At 43.0% G+C, this 27,315-nt stretch overlaps 1 protein-coding gene across 10 annotated transcripts in view; it reads left to right on the top strand.

The window, feature by feature from the left end:
- Positions 1-27,315, top strand: part of FBRSL1 (fibrosin like 1) — a 1,030,218-nt gene that overhangs the window by 690,246 nt on the left and 312,657 nt on the right. For 9 of the 10 annotated variants that reach the window (XM_033954183.1, XM_033954192.1, XM_033954187.1 and 6 more), the window contains exon 5: positions 9,654-9,683. The exons of the other annotated variant lie outside the window; for it this stretch is intronic. In XM_033954183.1, coding sequence (XP_033810074.1) covers positions 9,654-9,683 — 30 coding nt within the window. The remainder of the gene's footprint in view (positions 1-9,653; positions 9,684-27,315) is intronic. 10 annotated transcript variants of the gene reach the window in all.

Here is a 27,315-nt window from a genome sequence, read left to right as displayed (position 1 = left end):
AAATTTTATCTTGGTAGTTGCAGACAGGTTGCATTTTTTTCTCCTTTCTTGCTTCTTCCATTAGATGGTGGTGGTTTTTTGGCTAGCTCACTGCTTGGAGCCTTTTCAATATGCACTGGCAAATCAATCCCCTCTGCTCAATGAGATTCATTTAGACTTGTGATTTTCTGTCTGTATTATTTTTTTGTTTGAAACTTTTGCTGTCTGTGCCAAAGGCAAAACCAACATGTTTGGGGCCAAGTTAAACAACAAACAAGCTCTTTTTGTATCTTCAGATTCAAATAGAACGAGCCAGTCCATCACCTTCTTTTCCTGCATGTCCTATGAGCTTAGCTTTGCCAAATATACAAATGTTATGTGCCCAAAGAGCAGCTGAGCTCCTGCATCATTTCTTCTGGTAACATAGTCAGAGGAAAAGAAATTTGGCTTCTGGTCCACTGCTTGAAAGTGTATACTACTGGACCCAGATTTTTGTAGACTAGCTTGTAAGATGGCAGTACCCGAAGGAACACGATGTGCAGTTGCGAGAAGAATAAACAGTTCCTCTTATGTACTCTGTATCAAGACTGAATGCTGCATCTGCTTCCCTTATAAGAGAAAAGAGAAGGCTGAGGGGAGATATGATTGAAGTCTACAAAATCCTGAGTGGAGTAGAATGGGTACAAGTGGATCGATTTTTCACTCCGTCAAAAATTACAAAGACTAGGGGGACACTCGATGAAATTGCAGGGAAATACTTTAAAAACCAATAGGAGGACATATTTTTCCACTCAGAGAATAGTTAAGCTCTGGAATGCATTGCCAGAGGTTGTGGTAAAAGTGGGTAGCGTAGCTGGTTTTAAGAAAGGTTTAGACAAATTCCTGGAGGAAAAGTCCATAGTCTGTTATTAAGACATGGGGGCAGCCTCTGTTTGCCCTGGATCGGTAGCATGGAATGTTGCTACTCTTTGGGGTTTTAGAATGTTACTAATCTTTGAGATTCTGGAATGTTGCTGCTTTTGGGTATTAGTGACCTGGATTGGCCACCATGAGAACGGGTTCCTGGGCTTGATGGACCATTGGTCTGACCCAGTAAAGCTGGGTTCTTATGTTCTTAGATTTCTCAAACTTGGTCTGTAGAACCCACATTTAGTCTGGTTTTCAGGATATCCACAGCGAGTATAGAAAAATAGGCTATATGGTCTTTATCTGCCTTCTTTTGTTTGTATCTAGTCTGCCTTTCCATACCACCTATTATCCCTTCTTTTCCCTTAGTGCTCCTTTTACTAAGGTACGCTAGCGTTTTTAGCACATGCTGCATTGCCGCATGCACTAACCCTAGCGCAGCTTAGTAAAAGGAGCCCTAAGATTTGTAGTTGAAGTGGCAGACCCTGCCAAAGCTATCATCAGTCTTCTTGCTGAAGTGCTACATGGATACTGCGGATGGACAGACTAGATGGACCGTTTGGCCTTTATCTGTCATCATGTTTCTATGTGTTTCCAAACTCAAATTTATCAAATATCTTAGAAATACCTTAATCACCACTATTTGACTTTCTATAATCACTGTTGAAAAGAGTCTTCCGTTAGCAAGTTTCTCAGTATGCCACACTCATGCTATTGCTTTCATTATATAATTGGTGTGGCAGCCATCTTCATTGGAATGTTGTGAAAAAAATTTTTTTTGTTGTTTTTCTTATATGAAAAATCCTGCTTCAGTGTCTTAATTCATACTAAAGTGCCATAAAGTGCTACTTAACTTGGCGTGGAACAAACTGTTTCATTCCCCTCCTCTATGTGATTCCAGCATAGCCTGAACCATCCTTGGGGCATTACCCCCAGCTTGAGGGTGAGTGCTGGGGCTACTCTTATGTTTCTCCATCAGAGGAAATTGATAGTTCTGAACGCAAGGTAAGGAGCAGCTCAGCGACGGTCTGCTCAGTCTACCATCTTGGTTCTCTGTGCATTTTTAAAGGGTTATCATTGATTTCTGTATTATCTGATTTTTCAGTTATCCGACAACAGGTCGGTCCTATTTACATCGGATAATCGAGACTTTATTTGCTTTTTAGAGCTGATGATGTAATCTTGTCCATAATTTGCTGGTATTTTCAGATATCATTGTGCATTAACCTGATGGAGTGAGCAGAGCTCTTGAAATCTAGTTACAAATTTATTGGATTGGTGCAATAAAAAATATCACCTAAACCTTGTTTGTTGCCCCTTAATTCTATGTTTTTAAGTGGACTGACATAGTTATGGCACGATATTCTTGGAAATGAGTGATTAGCTGTGGGATGGACAAAAGGCTCAGAGTTCATTATTGGCCTCTGCATAAACAGGTCATCTTCTGTTTCCTGCATGCCTGAGACTTGCCTTCTCTGTCTAATTCCTTTCCATTTCCAAGTCTTACACTGTTGGTCTTGTTTCTTTTCAGGATTATTGGTTTATCTGAGGTATCAGGCCTGGTCAAATCATCAAGGCTTTTTCTTTGTTTTGAGGGGTTTTTGTTTTTGCCTTTTCTTTATTGTTGCCATTTATCACATCATGAAAAGTCACAACTTGAACCTGTCATGGGCGGAAACTGTTTATAAAATATAGGGGGGGGGCAATTAGGACCTGCTTTGCAAACATTCCTGGTGGAATTAAAAAGCAATTGGTACGACTTGGCAAATAATCCTTTTACAAGCCTTTCTGAGCACAGCACAATGAGCTGTGTATGCTTTTACTCATGCACCAGGAGTGGTAACAGGCCTTTAGGAAAATCCAGGTAATTCAGGCGCTTGTCTTTGAGAGCCCCCATAGCTGTCAACAGTTGCCATTCTTTGCATTTTTTGAAGGCTGTATTTTGACAAGGGCTTTTGTCCCATTGACAACAGCTGTGTGGGAGGCAAAGCTGGAGTACTTTTTTCCAGCGAATTTTTTTCTTTACTGTTGACATTCATTGAGGTAAAAAAAAAAAAAAGAAGCTTGTGTGCAAACTAGTAGTATGACTCAACACCCTCTTAGCATTAGCTTTTGCTCCCTGTTTTTTTCTTAACAATACCACAGGGACATCTTCCACCCCCCTCCCAATCTCCTTTCTTTTCAAACCAATCTTTTCTTGAGAGGTCACAGAGAATCCTACTGGGTCAACCTGAAGTTTCTCCTTTTTGCTTAATTATACATTTGGGCCACCTCATAGCACAAAAACATCAGCCACTTCTTTTTCTTTCTTGACCCAAAGATCTTTTCTTTATGTTTGAGCAAGACAAGACCAAAGAGTAGGGGGGCCTTAGTACAAGAGGTTACTAGAGAAACTCAGCTCGTCTATTGAAATCTTCTATACTAAAGCGTTTTTTTTGTTGTAAGTTTTCATATGTATCCTAAGAAAGAAATCTTTTCATTTTCTTTCTTTTCCCTGTTCGTTGCTTCTTTGTCAGCCTTGTTTGTCAAACAGCCACCAGAGTTCCTGTTCTTTTGTGTATACAAGAAAGTGCCTGAGATGCATAATGAATGGACCAGCTTAAGCATTTTTCACCAGAACTGGTTATTGATTTTTTTTTTCCTAGAGGTTGTTTTAGTCAATATTTTGTTTATGCTGTTGTTACTGGTCTTGCCAGACCAAAGACTTCACATTGTAGCACATCCTTTTTCACTTTTCTCAAATACCCCCCCAAAAATCTGTAGTCCATGCTTTTCCTCAGCGTTAAAATGCAGATATGAGAACTATGGTAGCATGATTAATAGTATTGCCCAATTCAGGGAAAAATTTTTCAATTTGATTTGGCCTATTTAATTGATTATTTGATTCAATTCACTTTTCCTGTCCAGTCGGGCGTTTTTTTCAAACGGCCTGGCGGATTTATTTTTGTAGCCTCTTTATCCACCCCACCCCCCTTTGCCTTCTCCAACCCCACGCCGGTGCTGTGGTATAAACTAAACAAAAAATGTTTCCTCTCTCTGTTAGGTCCTAGCTCATGCTCACCATCTAACAACAGCTCTGGCAAGATACACATTTCAAATCGGACATATTATAATCACAAAACAGAAAATACAATTATTTTTTTCTACCTTTTGTTGTCTGGTCATTTTATTATTCAAATCATGTTGGTCCCAGGCTCTGGTTTCTGTTTGTCTTTTGTTAACTCATTCACCAGGGTCTCCTGCCCATTTGACATTTTCTTCTTTCTCCGTGCTCACCATTCATGTTTCGTCTCTGTACCTTCCCTTCCCCTGCCATATCCAATATTTCTGTTTCTTTCCCACTGTCTATCATCTTTCTCTCTCTCCATGCCTTATGCCCTGTGTCAACCCTCTCTATTCCCCTCCATGCAGCATCTCTCCCTTCTGCCCCTTCATTATCATGTGCAACATTTTTTAATCTCTCCCTACGCACCATCTCTCCCTGCCCTCCACCCTATGTCCCAAAATTTCTCTTTCTTCTCCATGCATGTCTCCCTACCCTCCACCATATGCAAGATATCTCCCTCTCATCCCTTTCTACCTCTTTGTTGCATCTCTCCTCTCCTCCAACCCATGTCCAACAATTCTTCCTTTCTCCGCTTTCCATCCCTCCTATCCCTCTGTGCAGCACTTCCTGTTCGATACCACCACCACTACCAGGAGACCTCAACTTTCAGGCCTCTCAAAGCAGCAGCAGCAGTGAACAGGCTGCTTGCGGCCTGCCTGCCAGGTCTTCCCTCTGCCACATCATCAATGATGTCATCATTGACGTGGCAAAGGGAAAGCCCCGGTAGGGCAGTCAAGGAGCAGCCAGTTCAGAACACTGCCTCTGCCCATTGGACACTGCCATAGCTGCTGCTGCTTTAGGAGGCTTGGAGATATTCAAATGGTGAGGCCGGTTTTACCAGCAAACAAATCGATTCATCAAAGTGAATCAGTGAATTGATTTGAATCAGTGAATCAGGCAGCACTAATGATTAAAAGCCATATTTTGTTTTCTGCCCTCACCCTTCCTGGTATTTTCTTGGTATTCTCTGATGCTCGAGATCCAATGTGATTTGAATCAATGTATAATGTTTGTCTCCTTTTCCATGTTGGTTACCTTCAGTCAAGGGGTTGGATAAGGATAGTTTCTCTTTTCCCTGAGGGTATTTCAGTTGTCTGTGCATCAGTAGAAATTCTTTTGGATGTTTTAGTTTAGGAAGTGAGGAATACTCATCACGGAGAATTGCACGTCTCTTTCAGTGGATTGCTGAGGAGGAGCTGTATGCTAAATTACTCGTACTGACATGTAGGTTAAACAGGAAGATGTGTTTGACCATATCATCATCCTTGGTAGAACACACAAAGTTAATGAATGCTGAATACTCAATCAGCATACCCTCTTGTTTTTTTTGCAAAACACAAAAACTACAAAGAGGCTTACGGTACTATATAGATGAACTAGTTCACTAAGATGCGAACTTTCAAAATCGTGCTTCAAGGAATCCATTAATCTGTAAGGTACTACCAACCTCTTAGTCTGCAGCCCCCCAAAATACAACTAACTCTCTGGAAGTTTGCAACAATGATTGGAATTTAAGACTGGCAGCCATCGTTGGCCTTATTTCAGTGCTGCTGTACAACCGTTCCAGGGATTTCTGTGTCGGTAGAAGCAAAGTTTCAAATCTTAGAATCATTCAGACAGAGCCAAAATAACTCAACAAGCGTAGATGAAACACTCTTGGGGCCCTGCCATTCCAGCACCAGCTAATTTTAACGTGAATTGCATTTAAAAAAAACAAAACAAAACTTAAAAATTGTGTTCAAAAAGATTGTTTCTTTCCTTCAAAAGTATAATTTTAAATATTATTTGACAGCTTAAGTTTGATGCGCAGATTCCTTAAGGCTGCTTCTGCATTTCTTAACCTGTCACTGTTAAGATTTTCACAGAATACCCTTGGTTGTTCTTCAAATGCCACTGTCTGTACTACTGTAAATATGCCACAACCAGACACATTTTGTGGGAGGGTAATTTTTTAAAGATTTTTCCATGCAGAAAATGCCTTTTATAAAATTATGAGGCCATTTAGTCACACACAACCATATATATTTATATACACACCCAACAATGAAATCACTCATAGGCATTTCTAGGATGAGTTTGGGTGGAGCAGGAACAGAGTTACATGCAAGCACACATGTTCTATGTCACTGCATGGACTTCCTTTCAACTCAACAGATTCTTGATCCTCTACAATCAGGCTTTCGCCCCCAACACTCCATAGAGACTGCCCTCACCAAAGTCTTTAGCGACTTGTTCATGGCCAGATCTAAGAGCCTTTACTCGATCCTCATCCTTCTTGACCTGTCTGCTGCCTTTGATACTACTAATCACAGCTTACTCCTTGATACGCTGTCTTTGCTTGATTTCCGCAAATCTGTTCTCTTCTGGTTTGCCTCCTACCTCTCCCATCACACCTTTAGTTTATGTGTTGGTGGGTCTTCTTCTGCTGCTACCCTGATAGTAGTTGGCATACCCCAAGGTTCTGCCTTAGGACCTCTTCTCTCTCTCTACACCTCTTCTCTCTGTGCCCTGATCTCCTCCCATGGCTTCCAGTATCAGCTATATGCTGAGGATTCCCAGATTCCAGTAGAAAACTGGAACGCTCTTCCAGAATCTGTCATAGGGGAAAACACCTTCCAGGGATTCAAGACAAAGTTAGACAAGTTCCTGCTGAACAAGAACATGCGCTGATAGGGCTGGTCTCAGTTAGGGCGCTGGTCTTTGACCAGAGGGCCGCCGCGTGAGCGGACTGCTGGGCATGATGGACCACTGGTCTGACCCAGCAGCAGCAATTCTTATGTTCTACCTCTCTACATTTGAAATTTTACTCAAAGTCTAAGCAAAAGTCTGCCTGTTTGGCTGACATTGCTGCCTGGATGTCCTGCCATCATCTGAAACTATGGAACAGGGGTAGGGAACTCCGGTCCTCGAGAGCCGTATTCCAGTCTGTTTTTCAGGATTTCCCCAATGAATATGCATGAGATCTATATGCATGCACTGCTTTCAATGCATATTCATTGGGGAAATCCTGAAAACCCGACTGGAATACGGCTCTCGAGGACCGGAGTTCCCTACCCCTGCTATAGAACTACAAAAAGAGTCCAAACCAATGATGATTCACAAGTCACGTTTTTCAAAGGAACCTTGTATTGCAATGAGTTTATACTCAATAGGCATGATTCAAGTATAAATTTTAAAGAGCCATCAGAAGCTGCACTCCACGGCATACAAGATACCGAAATTATGGAGTTAAACGCCACTACGCTTCTTCATTGGCTCATGTACTGAAAGCTTATTATACGTTTGTAGGTATAGTTCTTATATTTTTAGGTAACTTATAAGTTATATTTTAGATTTTATCCAACTTATCTGTAGAATCTTGGCAAGGTATTAAACCTATACCCAGATAATAAATGCACCAACTCTGACATGCATATTTCGTATGCAAGGTACTGCTTCAGGGCGTGGTATATTTAGATAGTCAACATTTTAAACATGGCCAGTACCAGCTTCAGTACTCACCAATGTCGACATGCATGTTTCATATGCATGATACTGCTTCAGGTCGCGGTATATTTAGATAGTCAACATTTTAAACAGGGCCAGCACCAACGTGAGTACTCACGTCAAGACTAGCGTTGGTGCTGGCCATGTTTAAAATGCTGACTATCTAAATATACCGTGCCCTGAAGCAGTATCGTGCATACAAAACATGCATGTCGGCGTTGGTGCTGCCTCTCCCCCCTGCAATCTATGCAAAACTCTGCTGCCTGACTCATCTTCTACCAACCTCGCTACACTCATGTCAACCCTCTCCTTAAATCACTGGTTCCCTATCCGCCTTCACATACAGTTCAAGCTCCTATTGCTGACCTACAAGTGTGTGCATTCTGCTGCCCCTCAATATCTCTCCTCTCTTCTCTCTCTTTATACACTTCCCAGAGAACTCCGTTCCTCAGATCAGCTGCTCTTAGCTGTACCCTTCTCCTCCCCTGCCAATCCCAGACTTTGTTCCTTTCATCTAGCTGCCCTCTATGCCTGGAATAAATTACCTGAGTTTGTCCGCCAAGCCCCTTGCCTTACCTCGTTTAAAAGCAGACTGAAAACTCACCTTTTTGATATAGCCTTCAATCCATAACCTACTGTCCTCCAACTCAGCCAGCAGATTTAACCGTTCCTCTTAACTGTATCCATGACATCCTGTTTGTCTTTGGGAAGCAGAGCTGAGATTGTGATGTCATAATGCTTCATTCCACCAATAAGAGCCAATCTCATCAGTGATGTCACAATGGCTTGATTGTCCTGTACTCCCCACTGCCCTCCAACCAGCCAGCTGATTAACTGTTCCCCTTATCTGTATCCAGGACATTCTGTTTATCTGTCTTGTCTATTTAGATTGTAAGCTCTTCCGGGCAGGGACTGTCTTCTTTGTGACTGTACAGTGCTGGGTACATCTGGTAGCACACTATAGAAATAATAGTGGTGGTAGTAATAGTAGTACACCACCTTCTCAGCAGGTGTAGATGTCTGTAATAGCACTGGCATTGACATGAAAGAGGAGTAGGACTTTGGAATGATAGTATGTGATGATCTTAAGGTGGCCAAACAGGTCAAAAAGGTAGCAGCGCAAGCTAGAAGAATGCTAGGGTATATAGGGAGCGGTATGGCCAGTATTCATGGGAGCCAGTAAGGAAGCTGCTCAGCACTAATGTGCGTACAGGTGATTATAACACACACTTTCTAACACTTCTTAGTGCTCAGAGAACTGTTTTTAGCTTATGAGACCGCTGGGTAAGCAAATGTTTTTAGCCCACTACTGATACGGCTCAATTCTCAATCATTGCACTGTTCCCTGTAGTATCTATAAGTATAATACTCTCTCACTTTTTGATCTTTTTAAATTACTTTTTGTCTTTTTAAATGCTCAGCTTCAAAACAGACTTAACTTATAATACAGGGGTTCAACGGGTTCTGACGCGTTTCGCCATGCTGCCTCAGAGAACCCGCATCAACACGAACTTAATTCTGCCCCCACCATGTCTGTTTTTACTTCAACCGCTCTTGCTAAGAGTCAACTATTTTTCCTCCTTTTTGGGGGGAAAAAGGGGGTCTCGACATATTCAGATTGACTTATATTCGAGTATATAAGGTATACTTTGGAGGAAAGCGGGAGAGGGGAGCTATGATAGAGACGTTTAAATACCTACATGGCATAAATGTGCATGAGGCGAAGCTCTTTCATTTGAAAGGAAGTTCCATAATGAGAAGGCATAGGATGAAGTTAAAAGGTAACAGGCCAAGAAGTAATATAAGAAAATAGTTTTTTAAAGAAAGGGTGGTAGATGCGTTGGATAGGCTGCCAGTAGAGGTGCTGGAGACGGAGACTGTGTCTGAATTCAAGAAAGCATGGGACAGGCACGTGGAATCTTTTAGGGAGAGGAGGAGACAGTTGATGCTGTGGATGGGCAGACTGAATGAACCATTTGGCCTTTATCTACCATTGTATTTCTATGCTATTAGTGCTGGTATTGGCCCCTCTGTTTCTTTATAAAATAGATTCATTTTTGCTATTTAGATTTATATATCCTCAGTAAAATTAACCCCTTTATTTTTTGGCAGGAGTTTAATTGATATATGAATTTTTCCTGAACTTTAATTCATTCTTGTTTTTCTTTCTCTGCAGTGTGACAGTGAGAGTGATATTAATGATAAGGTAAGGCCAAGATTTGAAGATAATATATGTGAAATATTTAAAATGTCGTCAGCTGTCATGATGAGAAAGTTTTGCATTGTGGTAGAGCAGAGGTGGGGAACCTGCGGCCCATGATTTAATTTTATGCGGCCTTCGGGACCATGGGAACTATACATAGAAAATATCATTAACTAGTGTTTTGATTATTTTAAATGCTGTATTTACAAACTGTTTTCAGAATAGCCACTTTAGCCATTTGTTTCCATCATTTTTAGTTACATTTTTTACTTCTCACAGAAGTGGAGTTTTGTACTTTTCCAGTTCCGGCATTACTTAGGGCTCCTTTTACGAAGTTGTGCTAATGTTTTTAGCACGTGCTAACCCCACGCTACACAGAAAATACAAACATCAGCTCTATGGAGGTGTTAGCGTCTAGCATTATAGCGTGCGCTAAAACCGCTAGCGCACCTTCGTAAAAGGAGCCCTAAATGTTGTCCTGCTTTTCATACGGCCCTCTGTGTATAAAGGTTGTCCACCCCTATGCTAGAATAACTGCGGCCTTTCCATGGATTATGCATGAGGCTCTTGCCTGTGGCCTCCTTCCCTGTTTCCTCTTTCTACATATTGAAGGGGACGTGTGTCACTGAAGTGATGCATGCAGCTTATTTTGGGTGGGGGAGAGAATCCCTGCCAACATCTTGACCAAGAGCTCATATTTTATTTATACTAACCTTTAAACATGTCATAGACGAATGACAATGGCACACAGAAGGCAACCCATGGATATTAATCAGGACTGGAATATTAGTTATCCGAGAGAGTTTGTTTCTCTGACCTTTGGTTCTTCATGTTAGATTACCCATGGAAGTTGGTAATAGCATAGGAATCAAGTTGATCTTCTTTTTATTTGATTTTCATTTACTACTTGTTCTGTTCGTAACCTTCTGCCCTAGGAAATATTGAATTTTTTGCAATTGTGTGACTAGAATTGTTTGTACAGAAAAACAGGCATAGGAAATATGAGGGAGTACATCTGTCTCACATTTTATAGTACCAGTGTGTAAAAGCCTGCCACTCCCTCATAGGTTCATGGGAGAGATAGATAGATACAATACTGTTGGCAAAAAGCAAAGTTGCATGCACAAAACAATTCACTTTTCAGACAGAAGGGACCAGCATAAAAAGTATTTGAATATAAGGGTGGGGTTTTTTTGGCTAAATGTGCACATTTTAGCTGTATCCATATCAAAACAGTGGTGCATGTTACACATGTTATCAGCTTGCTGATTTGCATGAAATTTACCCCATCCTAGAAGAAGGCATTTCAACTCAGCTGAAGTTGAAAGTCCCCTGAGTATTGAAGGTCGGAGTCCTCTCCCTGCAAAGAGAATGCAGATCACAAAGCTAAGGAGTCTTTATATCACAAAATTGTATTAAAAAGAACCTGATGTGGCTAAGAATCTTTATCTTTGTGCTGGATGGAATGGGGTGGGGTGTGCTAGAACAGGGTGGGTGGGGCAGAATGGGGCGGGGCCACATGTTCTGTTCCCCCCCCCATAAAAGTATGGTAACCCTACATAATATCCGTAGCTGTCATAGCACCTGGTATTCCTTTTGGTTTCACTTAAGAACATAAGAATAGCCTTCCTGGGTCAGACCAATGGTCCATCAAGTCCAGTAGCCCGTTCTCACGGTGGCCAATCCAGGTCACTATTACCTGGCCAAAACCCAAAGAGTAGCAACATTCCATGCTACCGATCCAGGACAAGCAGTGGCTTCCCCCATATCTTTCTCCAGGAAATTGTCCAAACCTTTCTTAAAACCAGCTATGCTATCCGCTCTTACCACAACCTCTGGTAATGCGTTTCAGAGCTTAACTATTCTCTGAGTGAAAAAATATTCCCTCCTATTGGTTTAAAAGTATTTCCCTGTAACTTCATCAAGTGTCCCCTAGTCTTTGTAATTTTTGATGGAGTGGAAAATCGATCCACTTGTTACCCATTCTACTCCACTCAGGATTTTGTAGACTTCAATCATATCTCCCCTCAGCCATCTCTTTTCCAAGCTGAAGAGCCCTAACCTTTTTAGTCTTTCCTCATACGAGAGGAATTTCATCCCCTTTATCATCTTGGTCGCTCTTTTTTGAACCTTTTCTAGTTCTGCTATAATCTTTCTTGAGATAAGGAGAATAAGGAGACCAGAACTGAACAGATTACTCCATGTGAAATCACACCATGGAGCCATACAGGGGCATTATGACATTCTTAGTTTTGTTGACCATCCCTTTTTTAATAATTTCCTAGAATTCTGTTTGCTTTTTTGGCCGCCGCCACACATTGAGTGAAAGGTTTCATCATATTGTCTACAGTGACATCCAGATCCTTTTCTTGGGTACTAACCCCCAAGGTGGACCCTAGCATCCAGCAACTGTGATTCAGGTTATTCTTCCAAATGTGCATCACTGCATTTGTCCACATTAAATTTCATCTGCCACTTGGACACCCAGTCTTCCAATTTCCTAAGGTCCGCCTGCAATTTTTCACAATCCACATGTGTTTTGACAACTTTGAAAAGTTTAGTGTCATCTGCAAATTTAATCACCTCACTCGTCGTTCCAGTTTCCATATCATTTATAAATAAGTTAAATAACACCAGTCCCAGTACAAACCTTTGTGGCACTCCACTGTTTACTCTCCTTCATTGAGAAAAATGACCATTTAACCATACCCTCTGTTTTCTAACCGATAACCAATTCCTAGTCCACAACTGAACTTTGCTACCTATCCCATGGCTCTTTCATTTTCTCAGGAGCCTCTCATGAGTAACTTTGTCAAAAGCTTTCTGAAAATCTAGATTCACTACATCAATCAGCTCACCTTTATCCATATGTTTATTCACACCTTCAAAGAAGTCAAGCAAATTGGTGAGGCAAGATCTCCTTTGGCTGAACCCATGCTGACTCTATCTCATTAAAACATGTTTGTGTACATGTTCCACAATTTTATTTTTTATAATTGTTTCTACCATTTTGCTCGGCTCTGAAGTCAGGCTTACCAGTCTAATTTCCCGGATCTCCCCTGGAAGCCTTTTAAAAAAATTGACCACCCTACAATCTTGAGGTACTATAGACAATATTAGCGACAGGTTACAGATCACTAACAGCAGGTCAGCAATTTCATGTTTGAGTTCTTTTAGTACCCTGGGATTTATGCCACCTAGTCCAGGTGATTTATCACTTTTTAACTTGATGATTTGGCTTAGTACATCTTCCAGATTCACAGCTACTGGGGAATTCATGAGAGGTCATGCCCTAATCCTGCCCTAAGAAATACAAGGTCATGCAAAACCCCGAAGGAGCGGTATAGTTTAGGTAAGGGGTGGGCAATTCCAGTCCTTGAGGGCCAGCATCCAGATTTTCAGGATTTCCCCATTGAAAGCAGTACATGCAAATAGATCTCATGCATATTCATTGGGGAAATCCTGAAAACCCAACTGGATTCTGGCCCTCAAGGATGAAGAACTTATGTGCACGACGGAAGAGCGGGACTTGGGTGTGATTGTATGTGTTGATCTTAAGGTAGCCAAACAGGTTGACAAGGTGACGGCAAACACTAAAAGGATGCTAGGTTGCATTGGGAGAGAGGTATGGCCAGTAGGAAAAAGGTATTGATGCCCTTGTATAAAACTCTGGTGAGACTTAATTTAGAATATTGTGTACAATACTGGAGACCACATCATTAAAAAGATGTAAAAAGGATGGAGTCATTCCAGAGAAAGGCTACTAAAATGGTGCATGGTCTTCATCATAAGGCATATGGGAACAGACTTAAAGATCTCAATATGTATACTTTGGAGGAAAGACAGGAGAGGGGAGATATGATAAAGACATTTAAATACCTATGTGGTGTAAATGCGCATGAGTCTCTTTCATTTGAAATGAAGCTCCAAAATGAGAGGGCATAGGATGAAGTTAAGAAGTGATAGTTTCGGGAGTAATCTAAGGAAATAACTTTTTACAGAAAGGGTGGTAAATGCGTGGAACAGTCTCCTGAAAGAGGTGGTGGCAACAGAGATTGTGTCTGAATTCAAGAAAGAGATGATGGTTACTGTGGATGGGCAGACTGGATGGGGCCATTTGGCCTTTATCTGCCATCATGTTTCTATGTTTCTGTGGTTAGCTGCTTAATCAGAGCACTATTTTGTACCCTGGGTTGGTCTGAAACAGGCTAAATAAAAATGTCCTCCTTTTTAAACTTGGGCTGAAATGGAATCTGTTTAAACCTTTCAGTGCTATGCTTTATGTATATACACGGAGGTGCTTAGGATTTAAAGTATGTTTTTTATTTAGTTCAAATTAATAGTAACATAGATCAACTAACAATCTTAATTAAGGTCAAATTAAAGAAATATGTAGAAACTTTACAATCTCTGTGTCTCCTCTTCCTTCCTCCCCCCCCCTACCCCCATCTCATGGTCTGGCCTCTCTTTCTCTTTCCTATTCTTGTCTTCCCTGGTATTCCTTCTTAATTTATTTTCTGTCTTTGTCTAGATTAAATTCTTTCTTACTATCCAGTCCTCAATTTCCCTCTTTTCAATGTCTGCCTACAAGTTGCCACCTCTTTCCCTCACCCCACCAGTATCTCACTAACTCTATCCTCTCCCACCATTCAGCATGTGCCCTTTTTTCTTTATCCCCTCCTTCCATCCAGTATTTGCCATTTTTCTTTACCCCTTTCATCCAGCATCTTCCTTCTTGCTCTCCTTTCCACTTCCATCCAGCATCTACCCCCCCTCTATCTCCCCTCCCTTCTTCTGTCCTGCATCTGCTGCCCTCTCTCTCTTCCCTTCCCACTAACATCCAGTGTCTTCCCCTTCTCTCTCTCCACCCCACTTCAATCAGCATCTGCTCCCTCTTTCTCCCTCCACCTCAATTCCAACCAGTTTCCTGCCCCTTTCTGTCCCTCCACTCCACTTCCATCAGCATCTGCCCCTTCTCTCTTTCCATCCACACTCTCCCTCACCCTCTATCATTAGCATTTACCCCTCTCTTTTCCTCCCCGCATTTCTATCAGCATCCACCCCTTCTCTCTCTCTCCCTCCACCTCATGTCCATCAGCATCTGCCACTTCTCTCTCTCCCTCCACCCTACTTCCATCAGCATTTGCCCCTTCTCTCTCCCTTCACCCCACTTTCATCCAGCATCTGTCCCTCTCTTTCCCTCCACCCCAGTTTCATCCAGTATCCTGTCCCCTTCTCTCTCTCTCTCTCTCCCTCCACCCCCTTCCCTCTCCCTCCACCACCCTTCCATACAGCAGTATCCTGCTCTCTTCTCTCTCCCTTCACCCCATTTCCACCCAGTATCCTGCCCCTTCACCTCCGGAAAAGAGCCAGCAGCCATGGGAGGATGCATGAAGGTCCTGCAATGGCTGCATTTAAGTTTAATACTGCTGCTGCTGCGTTCCTGAACTAGCAGCAGCAGTGGTAGTAAACTTAAATGCAGCCATCGCAGAGCCTTCATGCATCCTCCCACAGCTAATGGCTCTTTTCTAGAGCAAGGAAGTCAGAGGGGGTGGAACGGCAGTTGTGGGGAGGTTCCCGATGGTCCCATTTAAGTTTACTACCGCTGCATCTGATTCAGGAAAACGGCAGAGAAGTGCGGGAGGTCCCAGTGTGCCTGCTGCACCTTAGTTCTTGCACCCGGGGCAGACTGTGTCCCCTCCCTGGTATACCACTGGAAAAGGAATAGATTCATGAGTAATCTGAGGAAACACTTCTTTGCCAAAAGGGTAGTGGATCCATGAAATGGCTTCTGGTGGTAGAGAGGAAGATTGCATTTGAATTCAAGAGAGCATAGGACAAGCACATAGGACCTCTGAGGGAGAAGAAGGGATAATATGGATGGCAAATTGGATATGATCTTTACCTACCATCACTTTTCTATTTCTATGTTTTCTTTATAACATACTTCAGGAAGGCATGGGATAAACACAGAGCATTCTTAGTTGCAAAAAGGTGATGAGAAAATAGAAGGACTTTGTTGCATGTGTTTAAAATGTCCTACTTGAATGATTCAACAGCAAATGTTGGGGCTGCCACAGTGAATAGCAAAGTAGGTAATATGAAACATTAGGAAGAAAACACAGGCAACCGTGCACCTGGGTCTTTCTGGCAAGCTGCAGTGACAGAATTAACTAGCAGCTGGGTCTGTCTGGCAAGCTGGAAGTACAGTAATAAGTAGCAGTCCCAGTAGAAACGCAGGCAGTCACATAGCCAGGTCTGTCTGGCAAGTTTACATACTCCTCATTTGGGCCAGGTTGATGACAGAGAAGTATCCAAAAAGGCTATAGTGACTTAGGAGGATAGATGTTCAGGCAGTGACCATGCTGGTTTGGATGACGGTCATAGGTGTCAACTTTTGTCGCTGATTGAGGGTGCTAAACACAGCACAAGTTAAATATCCTTTGACATAATGAGGGAGTTTGCTCAATATTGGGGTTACTCGGCACCTATGACAATGCTCTGTGATTAAACATGGGAAGGATGGAACCTGGGAATTAATAAAGTTGCCATCTTTACCTACGATGATAGAGTACAGTGGCATACTATCTTATAAGCAGTCACATTTTGTCACTGGCATCTGGGTTTTAATCTTGGCGGTGTGAATAGGAATAACTGGACAGACTGGATAGATCTATTTGTCTCTTTCAGACATTGTGTGTTGTGTTTCCGTTGTTTTCTATTTGGGTGCATAGGGAAAGGAATAGTCAGCAGGAAAAAAGGAGGAGATAGTACCTCTGTAAAATTCTCTGGTGAGATCTCATTTAGAGCATTTAGTCACGCTCTGAAACTCTTGACAAAGCAAGTGGTAAAAGCAATTAGTGTAGCTGGGTTTAAAATAAGTTTGGACAAATTCCTGGAGGAAAAGTTTATACAACTGTTGTTGAGGTAAACCTGGAGAAAGCCACTGCTTATCTTTGAGATTACATAGCATGAAATCTTGCTACTTTTGGGGATTCTGCCAAGTACAGTGGTACCTTGGAATCCGAACTTAATCCATTCCAGAACCCCGTTTGAGTTCCAAAACATTTAAGTTTCAAGACAATTTCTCCCATTGAAAAGAATAGAAACTGGATTAATCCATTCCTTGGTCCCAAAAACTCTGCAAGATCGGGCCTACCTGGCAGAAACAGCAAGATCAGGACCCCCCAGCAGCAGAGGCAGCAAGATCGGGACCCTCAGCAGCAGAGGCAGCAAGATCGGGATCCCCAGCAACAAGACAGCAAGATTGGCAACGGCAGCTGCAAGTGGTGTTGAGCCCAAAGCTTCCCTCCCAGGCAGAAACAGGAAGCTGCATCAGAGAGGAAGCTTTGGATCTGAGCACTGCTTGCAGTTCAGATTCCAAAGCAGCGTTCGGATTCCGGGGGCAAAAATAAAGAAAAAAAAAAAAAGTTTGGATTCCAAATCGTTCGAGTTCTGGGGCGTTTGGATTCCGAGGTACTACTGTACTAGTAACCTGGACTGACCACTGTTGGAAACAGGAGACTGGGCTAGATGGAACATTGGTCTGACTTAATAGGACAATTCTTATGCTCTTATGAGATGAGGTCCCAAATGTTTAAACGTTCAATTAAAATATATTATGTAACTCTCAAATCACATTCGCTCACTTATTCAAGGAAAAGACTTTTGGCATAGGCTTGAAGATTCCTCACTTCCCAATGAGACCTGGAGTATAGTTTGTACATTATACATGTGGTGTTGTGGTCTTTGTGACTCATCTGGATTCAGCCATTGACAGCATAAACTTTTCCATGTTGCCCAATCAGAAGAATGTTGGTCATTTATGAGACAGGCCTGTCAAACTTTAAGTACCATACATTGTTTTTTTGGGGTGTTTTTTTTATTTTTACAGATGATCTATTAGTGATAGGTGAATTAAGCTAGGAACCTCTGTCATCTGCTTTATTGCTTAGGCTGACATTTTTAAATTTTGACAATTGAAATTAGAACAATGTTGATTTAGCTTTCTAAATGTGGAACTTAAGATTGTCGTCACAGGAGGTGACATAATTTTGTATTCGACTTCTAAGTTACTGTCCTGACCAGACAAGGAAAGAGGCCCTAGGAATGATCCCCTTTTTCCCCCCTTTTATTGTAGAGTACCATATTTCCCCCATATATAGGCCGCGGCCTATATATGGGTTTTGCAAGGCTTGCATAACTGGAGCGGCCTATACTGTTTTTTAAAATCATTTCCCTCCTCCTTACCTCCCTCGCTGGATGGCTGACGGCTGCCTCTTCGAATCTCGCAGTGCAGGGCAGGAGCGATCTTTTCTATCTCCAGCCCGACCCCGCACTGCTTTCTGCATGGCTTTGCCGTCAGTTCTCACGGGAACGGTTCTTGCGGGATTCATGGTCCCGCTAGAACTGACGGCAAAGCCATGCAGGAAGCAGCACGGGGCCGGGCAGGAGATCGAAAAGATTGCTCCTGCCCTACACCGCTGGCCGCGAGATTCAAGGAGATAACTGTCTGCTGTCCAGCGAGGGAGGTAACGGGGGGATGATTTTTTAAAACAGTATAGGCCACCCCAGTTACTGGTAGATAAGCTGCAGCTAATACAATGGGGTGGCTTATCTAACAGTTTTAAAACTTGCATAGGCATTTTCTACGGCCTATATATGGGGGCGGCCTATATGTGGGGAAATATGGGTAACTACATTTATCTAACCCCCTCCTTTACAAAGCCGCGCTAGCGTTTTTAGCGCCGACCGGGGCACTAACAGCTTAGACGTTCATAGGAATTCTATGAGTATCAGAGCTGTTACCACGGCGGCCTGTGCTAAAAACGCTAGCACGGCTTTGTAAAGGAGGGGGTAATTACTTTTATGACTAGCTAATGTAATAAAGCCCTCTTTTATCACGCCATGGAGCAAGTGCCATACGGCAGGCTTTGGTGCATTTACTGCACTAGCCTGAGCAAATTGGCTTGATAAAAAGGACCCTAAATGACTTGGTTGATTTTGACTTTTTCCTCCTAGTAAATCCTAGTTATTTTTTTATGTATGACCACAAAATTCTGAGGTATCTGTTCATTTTGATTTTTTTATGGGGGGTGGTTGTTTTGTTTTATTCTTGAAAGAAAAGTATATTTTTAAATTTTTCAGTGACTTGTTTTATATTTACCCAAGTTGCAAAGTGCCTTCTAGATGTATGAAATAAAGGCCCATGTCCCTTCTTCAGAGCAAGTGAGGTCAGCTTTGAAGAGGAACAGTAAAAAGTTGTCAATCAGTTGTAATTTTGAACCAATATGAGCAAAAATTGCATTCTGCAATGGCTTTTAGTCTTCATCCTCTTTGCCAAATTTCAACCAAATCTGTCCAGCAATATCTGATTCCCAACATGCATATGGGCGGACTGACAGACAGATGGACATGCGAAACGCATCCGAAAAAGCGGCTGTGAATGTTCCAGCTTCATTTGTTTATACTTATTTTTTTTTTTTTTGCATGCAGCATGCCCACAGATGGCTTTTTATTATTTGGAAATTCACAGCCAAGATGAAATATGGCCCACCCTTTGGCATCTCTTCTTTCAGCTGGCTACAGAGTTCCTGAAAAAGTTGCTGCAACCAGTTTCTTGGTTCAGTAGTGTCACCGGTTTCTTTTAAGAAAGTATTTTTACTAGCGTTGGATACAATATGGCCATTGTGGAGACCGTCCAGTGCACTGTGATTCTGCTGATGATGCCGATTGCTGTGCGAAGTGTGTTTTGGGGAGTGGGCTGCAGAATAGATCATAGCAAATTGATCGACCATTTCCCATGCCTCTGAAAATGGATGCTTGAAGTAAAGACTAAAGGAAGTGGTGGGGGATTTTGAGCGAGGGAGATTTTTCCTTCCCCTTCTGTTGCCCGGATTATGCCTAACATTCAAGTTTCTCATTATACGGAGCCTGTCGGCAAGGAATTCACGACAGTAAATCTGGATCCTTGCTGTGCTTTCGTGGGAAGGGAGTGATGTGTACCCGTGTGGCTGTGTTCACTGTATTACATAGTGAAGTGATAGAAAGCTCATGGCCCATAAACGGTTTTGCTGAAAATATATACTTTTAATAGGAACAACAGCATTAACGGATAGCAATTACCCTTCATTTTCTGGAACTATAAAGTCTCCATTAATGCGAGATTTATGTAGTTATAGCATTTAGCCCAGGAATAACACCACTGAGGATTGGTTTCTACACATGTAATGAGGGGAGCTTATGAGCAGACTTTAGTGAACATTATCATAAGGGAGTAATACAAACCATCAACATTCCCACATGCTGTCTCTTACCTGCCTGATCGCGGGCATGAAAAGTGACTAGCAGCTTGGTAATGTGTTCTGTTAAATAGCGCAGCCAGAAAGTCAAATCCTGTGCAATAAAGGAAGTGAGTAATAGCTGTTCTTACTGCAGCAGGGCCCTTGGAAGGTTGCCTCTTAATAACTGCTTGGAAAGATTTTCAGGAGGATTTCTTCCTGTTGTCTCTAAAGTCTGAATATTGAAGCATTCCCCTGTTACCTTGACCCCCCTCATTCGCTGGCTGAAAATCTAGGTGATTCTCTTAAGGCTCGTAGCTTTATGTAAGCTGGCAGCACTCATGGAAGGTGTTTTGTATGCCGTATAAATATGTTGCTGGGCTTCAAGTATGAATCCTGGAGGTTTGCTAATCCAAGCTAAGAGTACTCCAGTAACAGTAATAATGATAATTTAGGATTTTTAAAGGATGCCTTTCATACGAACTGAATCCCAGTCAGATCAGAAATCTGAGAGGGGGCCTCAGAGCACACCTGCAGGCTGGATTACTTTCAGCTTCAGACAGGCTCCGGGCTCCCATGCAGCAACACAGGAGCCTAGGACAGGGGTAGGCAATTCCGGTCCTCGAGAGCCGGAGCCAGGTCAGGTTTTCAGGCTATCCACAATGAATATGTACGAGATGGATTTGCATGCACTGCCTCCTTGAGATGCAAATCTATCTCATGCATATTTATTGTGGCTATCCTGAAAACCTGACCTGGCTCCGGCTCTCGAGGATGGAATTGTCTTCCTCTGGCCTAGGGCAATTGTTCTGTTTTCACCCCCTCCCTAATACTGGCCCAGCCAATTCAGAAGGATATGTGCAGTCATCTCTAGGAAAGCAAGCACATCAAGCTTCCTTAAAGGAGGAGGGGAGGGCATACAGTACTGTTGTAAACCATTAACCTGTGGAAATATAGGTGCAATGGCAGCCTGTAAAGACACCAGGATTTAAATTCCAGGTCTCAGAAGTCATCTAACAACTAGAAGAAGAGCTGAGGACAAGAGCCAGAAGGATGCTTGGGTGTACTGTATAAGGAGAGGATTGGCTAGCAGGAAAAAGGAAGTGATAATACCTCTGGTGAGGCCCTGTTTAGAGTACTGTGTATAATTCTGGAGACCACACCTTTAAAAAGATATAAACAGGGTAGAGTCAGTTCAGAAAGTGGTTACTAAAATGCTCACTGGTCTTCGTCATAAAGCAAATGGGGACAGACTTAAAGATCTCAATGTGTAGACTTTGGAAGAAAAGTGGGAGGGGCAGATATTGATATAGACATTTAAATACCTCTGTGGCATAAATGCTTAGGAGGCAAGTCTCATTCAGTTGAAAGTAAACTCTAGAAAGAGGGGCCTAGAAAGAAAGGGGACAGACTCAGGAGTAATAGGAAATACTTTATGGAAGGGGTGATGGATGCTTGGAACAGCTTCTTGGTGGAGGTGGTAGAGATGAAGACTGTATCTGAATTCAAAAAAGCGTGGGAGAAGCACAGAAGATCTCTAAGAGAGAAGGGGATGGAACTCCTCTCGTATGAGGAAAGACTAAAATGGTTAGGGCTCTTCATCTTTGTAAAAGAGACGGCTGAGGGGGGAGATATGATTGAAGTCTACAAAATCCTGCGTGGAATAGAACGGGTACAAGTGGATTGATTTTTCACTCCATCAAAAATTACAAAGTCTAGGGGCTCCTTTTACTAAGCTGCGCTAGCGGTTTTAGCGCGTGCTAGATGCTAACGCCACCATTGAGCTGGCGTTAGTTTATACTCATAGCGCGGGGGGCAGCGCTCGCTGAAAACGCTAGCGCAGCTTAGTAAAAGGAGCCCTAGGAGACACTTGATGAAGTTACAGGGAAATACAGTCAAACCTTGGTTTGCGAGCATAATTCGTTCCAGAAGCATGCTTGTAATCCAAAGCGCTCATATATCAAAGTAAATTTCCCCATAGGAAATAATGGAAACTCAGACAATTCGTTCCACAACCCAAAAACTTTAATTCAAAATACTATATGTACTTGCATTACAAGACCTCGCTCCTGTAGCGTCAGAGAGAGAAGAACCATCGTCTCACCTGTGATGTGGGTATACTGTATATACTTGTATTGCTAGATATTGCTTGTATATCAAGTTAAAATTTAATCAAATGTTTTGTTTGTCTTGCAAAAACACTTGCAAACCAAGTTACTTGCAATCTAAGGTTTTACTTTTAAAACCAATAGGAGGAAATATTTTTTCACTCGGAAAATAGTTAAGCTCTGGAACGCATTGCCAGAGGTTGTGGTAAGAGCAGATAGCATATCTGGTTTTAAGAAAGGTTTGGACAAGTTCCTGGAGGAAAAGTCTATTATTGAGAAAGACTTAGGGGAAGCCTCTGCTTTCCCTGGATTAGTTGAACTGAAGAAAAATCACTCCATGGACCTGTTCAAAGTATTATATGGATGATTTAACAGAGTTCACAGGCTTGCTCAGAATCATGGAGGGGAAAACTGGGGCGAACCCCAGAGGAAAAACCACCTCACAGCCCAATCATCGCATGGACAAGTAAACCAGAGGTTATATCAATTCTTAATAAATGCTCTTATGATCTGATGCTTTTGATCATTGAGACCACCAAGGTGGAATTAGATGAATATAAGATCGATTTACAGTCACAGGTTGAGTACCTGAAGGAACATGCTCAGGAAGATGTTTATACCACACAATATCAAGAGCTGACTAAGAAATTAGATGACTTTAAAATGGAATTAAGAGGGTCTAAGATTAAAAAGCTTCGTAGGGATGAGTTGGACTACCAACGAGGTTTTGTATATACGTGGATGGATAAATCTAGACGTAAAGTCAACAAGCGTCCCACGTATGCTCAGACCTCCAGTGACACCTCAGAAGAGGATTCACACCCTAATACCGCTCGGAGTGTCGTGATTGCGCCAGAAAAAATATGAATTGATATAACCTCTGGTTTACTTGTCCATGCGATGATTGGGCTGTGAGGTGGTTTTTCCTCTGGGGTTCGCCCCAGTTTTCCCCTCCATGATTCTGAGCAAGCCTGTGAACTCTGTTAAATCATCCATATAATACTTTGAACAGGTCCACGGAGTGATTTTTCTTCAGTTCAACACTTGCATTTTTTCACTCCTGTTACATTGTCTGTAACTGGTCCCCTTTCCCATATTTGACTGGTGTTCCCTGGATTAGTAGCATGGAATATTACTACTCTTTGGGTTTTGGCCAGGTACTAGTGACCTGGATTGGCCACCATGAGAACGGGCTACTGGGCTTGATGGCCTATTGGTCTGACCCAGTAAGGCTATTCTTATGTTCTTTATGAGAAGAAGGGATGGCATAAATTAGCAATTGGTATGGAGGGGCAGACTGAATTGACCATATGGTCTTTATCTGCCATCATTTTCTATGTTCAGGAACTGCTGAAGTGATCTTGTTGAGTGAACAGCACCAGTGCAATTCCAGCGTCACTTTTGGGAGTAAATGAAAAACAGTTTAATTGAAAAAAGAAACATAACGTTTGGTTTATTTAATGCTCAAAACTCCTGAAGATAAAAATGAGAAGCTAGTAACCAAAATAGAAAGGATTGTAAAAGGGTGCAGATATGAGATACTGGCATTCAGATTATTATTGGTTTTAAAGGAAGGTAAGTCAAAGGGACAAAAGACTCCCCTGTCATCACATCAACCCAGAGAACACAACAGGAACTGCCCCCTTCAACCTCTGTTCTGGTCTCCTTCCACCTCCACTGCACTGCACTTCAGCTCTGGAATTGCTGCTTAAAATACAGCACCTGGGGTACCCTGCCCTAGTTTTGGCCCTGCCTCAAATTTATATTTGTATAAAATATTTTTATAAGTGAGGAGATGGAATAGAATGTGGAAGTATGCATCTGGTATCGCTATAGAAATAATTAATAGTAGTAGCGGTAGCAAATTCATTGTGTATATTCGAAAAACCAGAGTGGCTTGGTGTGTCCTGATGTTGAGAACCTCTGCTGTAGGCTAGAGAAACTGCTGATTACTGAAAATGAGAAAAAAAAAATCTTACAGATATTTATCTGAAGAGTTAGAAACTCGACATCTGTTTAATAATGCAGGGGATAAAGGTGGTTAGATCTGTTAATTGAAATAAATTCTTCGTTTGACAACTGAATTCCAGAATCATCCTTGAACACAGAGCTGATTTAATCATCTTGTCAGAACATGAAGTTCAAAATAACCTTTAAGTCTGGGAAAATGCAGCAGTGTAACAACAACTTCCAGCTTATTCTAATCAATAGGTGTGGCTAGAGTCACTGTCAAAACCCAGCATTTCATAAGCAGATTTTTTGTTTTATATCTGTAAATGACTCACCTGATATATTTTTCGTTTATTTTTATATTTATATGTCTCTTTTCTGAATACAATCAAGGTGACTCGGGAAAAGTTCACTTCTCAAGTCGGCTAGAGCTGAGGAAGGCTATAAAGGCAGTACTGTCGGACCCCCTTCCTCGGTTTCCCCTCACCAAGGAAGAAGTCTTGGTCAAAGCTTAAGGGTGACCCAGTCTGGCAGTTCTTGTGCTGTTGGCTGTACTCATGACCCATGATTGCAGGATTCAGGAAGGAGGCCTAGAGCCTCTCACTACAATGACTAGGAGGTGTGGGGAAGGAATCCCTGGGAAAATGCATATGAAGGCTCATAGGCCCGGATTCTGTAAATGGTGCCTAAATCAACCAGCACTTAGAAAAATAGCGCCAGCCATGTGTCGGTCACACTTAGGCGCCATTTATCCCAAACAGACGCCAGCCAGATCGGGACTGGCGTGGGAGCCCTGCTCCGCCCCCCCCCCCCCCCCGATCCAGCCGGAGGACATTACATTCTCAAAAGGGCCCAGCGCCCGCACCAAACAGACGCCAGCCAGATCGGGACCGGCGTGGGAGCCCTGCTCCGCCCCCCCCCGATCCAGCCGGAGGACATCACATTCTCAAAAGGGCCCAGCGCCCGCACCAAACAGACGCCAGCCAGATCGGGACCGGCGTGGGAGCCCTGCTCCGCCCCACCCCCCCCCCGATCCAGCCGGAGGACATTACATTCTCAAAAGGGCCCAGCGCCCGCACCAAACAGACGCCAGCCAGATCGGGACCGGCGTGGGAGCCCTGCTCCGCCCCCCCCGATCCAGCCGGAGGACATTACATTCTCAAAAGGGCCCAGCGCCCGCACCAAACAGACGCCAGCCAGATCGGGACCGGCGTGGGAGCCCTGCTCCGCCCCCCCCGATCCAGCCGGAGGACATTACATTCTCAAAAGGGCCCAGCGCCCGCACCAAACAGACGCCAGCCAGATCGGGACCGGCGTGGGAGCCCTGCTCCGCCCCCCCCCCTCGATCCAGCCGGAGGACATTACATTCTCAAAAGGGCCCAGCGCCCGCACCAAACAGACGCCAGCCAGATCGGGACCGGCGTGGGAGCCCTGCTCCGCCCCCCCCCGATCCAGCCGGAGGACATTACATTCTCAAAAGGGCCCAGCGCCCGCACCGAACAGATGCCAGCCAGATCGGGACCGGCGTGGGAGCCCTGCTCCGCCCCCCCCCCGATCCAGCCGGAGGACATTACATTCTCAAAAGGGCCCAGCGCCCACACCAAACAGACGCCAGCCAGATCGGGACCGGCATGGGAGCCCTGCTCCGCCCCCCCCATCCAGCCGGAGGACATTACATTCTCAAAAGGGCCCAGCGCCCGCACCAAACAGACGCCAGCCAGATCGGGACCGGCGTGGGAGCCCTGCTCCGCCCCCCCCCGATCCAGCCGGAGGACATTATATTCTCAAAAGGGCCCAGCGCCCTTCGTGGAGCACCTGCGTGGAACACCTACGTGGAACACCTACGCCCAAAGATAGCTCCACCGGAACACCAGTTGACCTCCAAGTCAGAAACAACCAGCTAAATCCTACCTCTTTGCCAGCTCCCTCAACAATCACTACTGGAAGGAATCACAAAAACCAGCAAACATGAAGCTCCTATTAATCCTATTGATTTATTTATTAAGCAATAACGTTAAACACGTTATATCACTCTATCCAAAGCTTATCCCCGTTCTCGACCCGGACACACCCACTAGGCTCCTAATTAACCAACAGGAAGAAAGAGTAAATCATATTAAAATAATCACAAGTAACAGTAGACCTCACCGTACCCTCAATAAAAGGTCAAGGGAAATAAAACCTATCAAAATCACTACACCCACCATACCCATTACAACTACCTCCATTCCCTGCGCCTACCTCAACACTAGATCAGTGAGGAATAAAGCTTTCTTAATCAAAGATTGGATCATCAACAAGAATCTAGCCTGCCTCTTTCTAACGGAAACATGGTTACAGTCGGAAGAGGATCCAATACTAAATGACCTAATACCTGATAATTACAAAATTCACATGTTAAACCGTGAAGATAGAAGAGGGGGAGGTCTAGCAGTTATCCTCAAGGAAGATCTTGAACTTGAATTAGTAGATTCCAAGATAACCAACCAATTAGAAACACTAGCATGCAAAATAAGTGAAACGAACAGGATCCGTTTCTAGGCCCCGAAATAACATTCTGTCATCTGGAGGCAATTCCCCTTAGAAAGAAAGATAGATAGCCAGTATTCTAAAGAGATTTTTGCCTGATTTATTATGAGTCTGCAAAACATTTATATATCTGTTACATGGGTCAGTGGTAACCATCACAACAAAAGGGGGATGGACAAGAGAGGGGAAGGGGTGCGTGAGCAGGATATGTACTTCATTGTTTAAATCTTAAAGGTGTTAAGAGCTGTGGGGGGTTGAGCCTTCATGTCTCAGACAACTAACCTAGTTAACATAAATTAAATGACCTCTTCCCAAACCATTAAGAGAGTAAGCACCCAACATTCTACATTTGATTACTTCCAGCATGGACAGAGACAGAAAAATTAAAATGTGTCCTTTCATAGACAGAGACAGAAAATCTATCCTTTCATTACAATAAGTAATAAGGAACTAGAAGAGTACCTCTCCTGTATTCTATTTTATGTTCTGCCAAAATGCTGGTCATTGGCCAGAGAAGACTTCTATGAATTCATCCTACACAATTCAATCACTCCATCTTATAATATTATAGTAGGAGACGTAAACCTATATTTAGAGAACGAAGACAATCCCGACACAAAAGATTTTAAAAACTTCCTATCCTCACTCAACTTCATTCTCCCTCCACCCACACAAACCCATGAAAAAGGCCACCAGCTAGATTTGGTAGCTATGTCCTCAAAAGAAATCCTAAATCCCATTATTTCCATATCCGACGGAACCTGGAAC

Source organism: Geotrypetes seraphini, chromosome 8 (genome assembly GCF_902459505.1).
Source record: "Geotrypetes seraphini chromosome 8, aGeoSer1.1, whole genome shotgun sequence".
Classification (NCBI taxonomy): Eukaryota; Metazoa; Chordata; class Amphibia; order Gymnophiona; family Dermophiidae; genus Geotrypetes; species Geotrypetes seraphini.
This window is presented reverse-complemented; position numbering and strand designations above follow the sequence as displayed.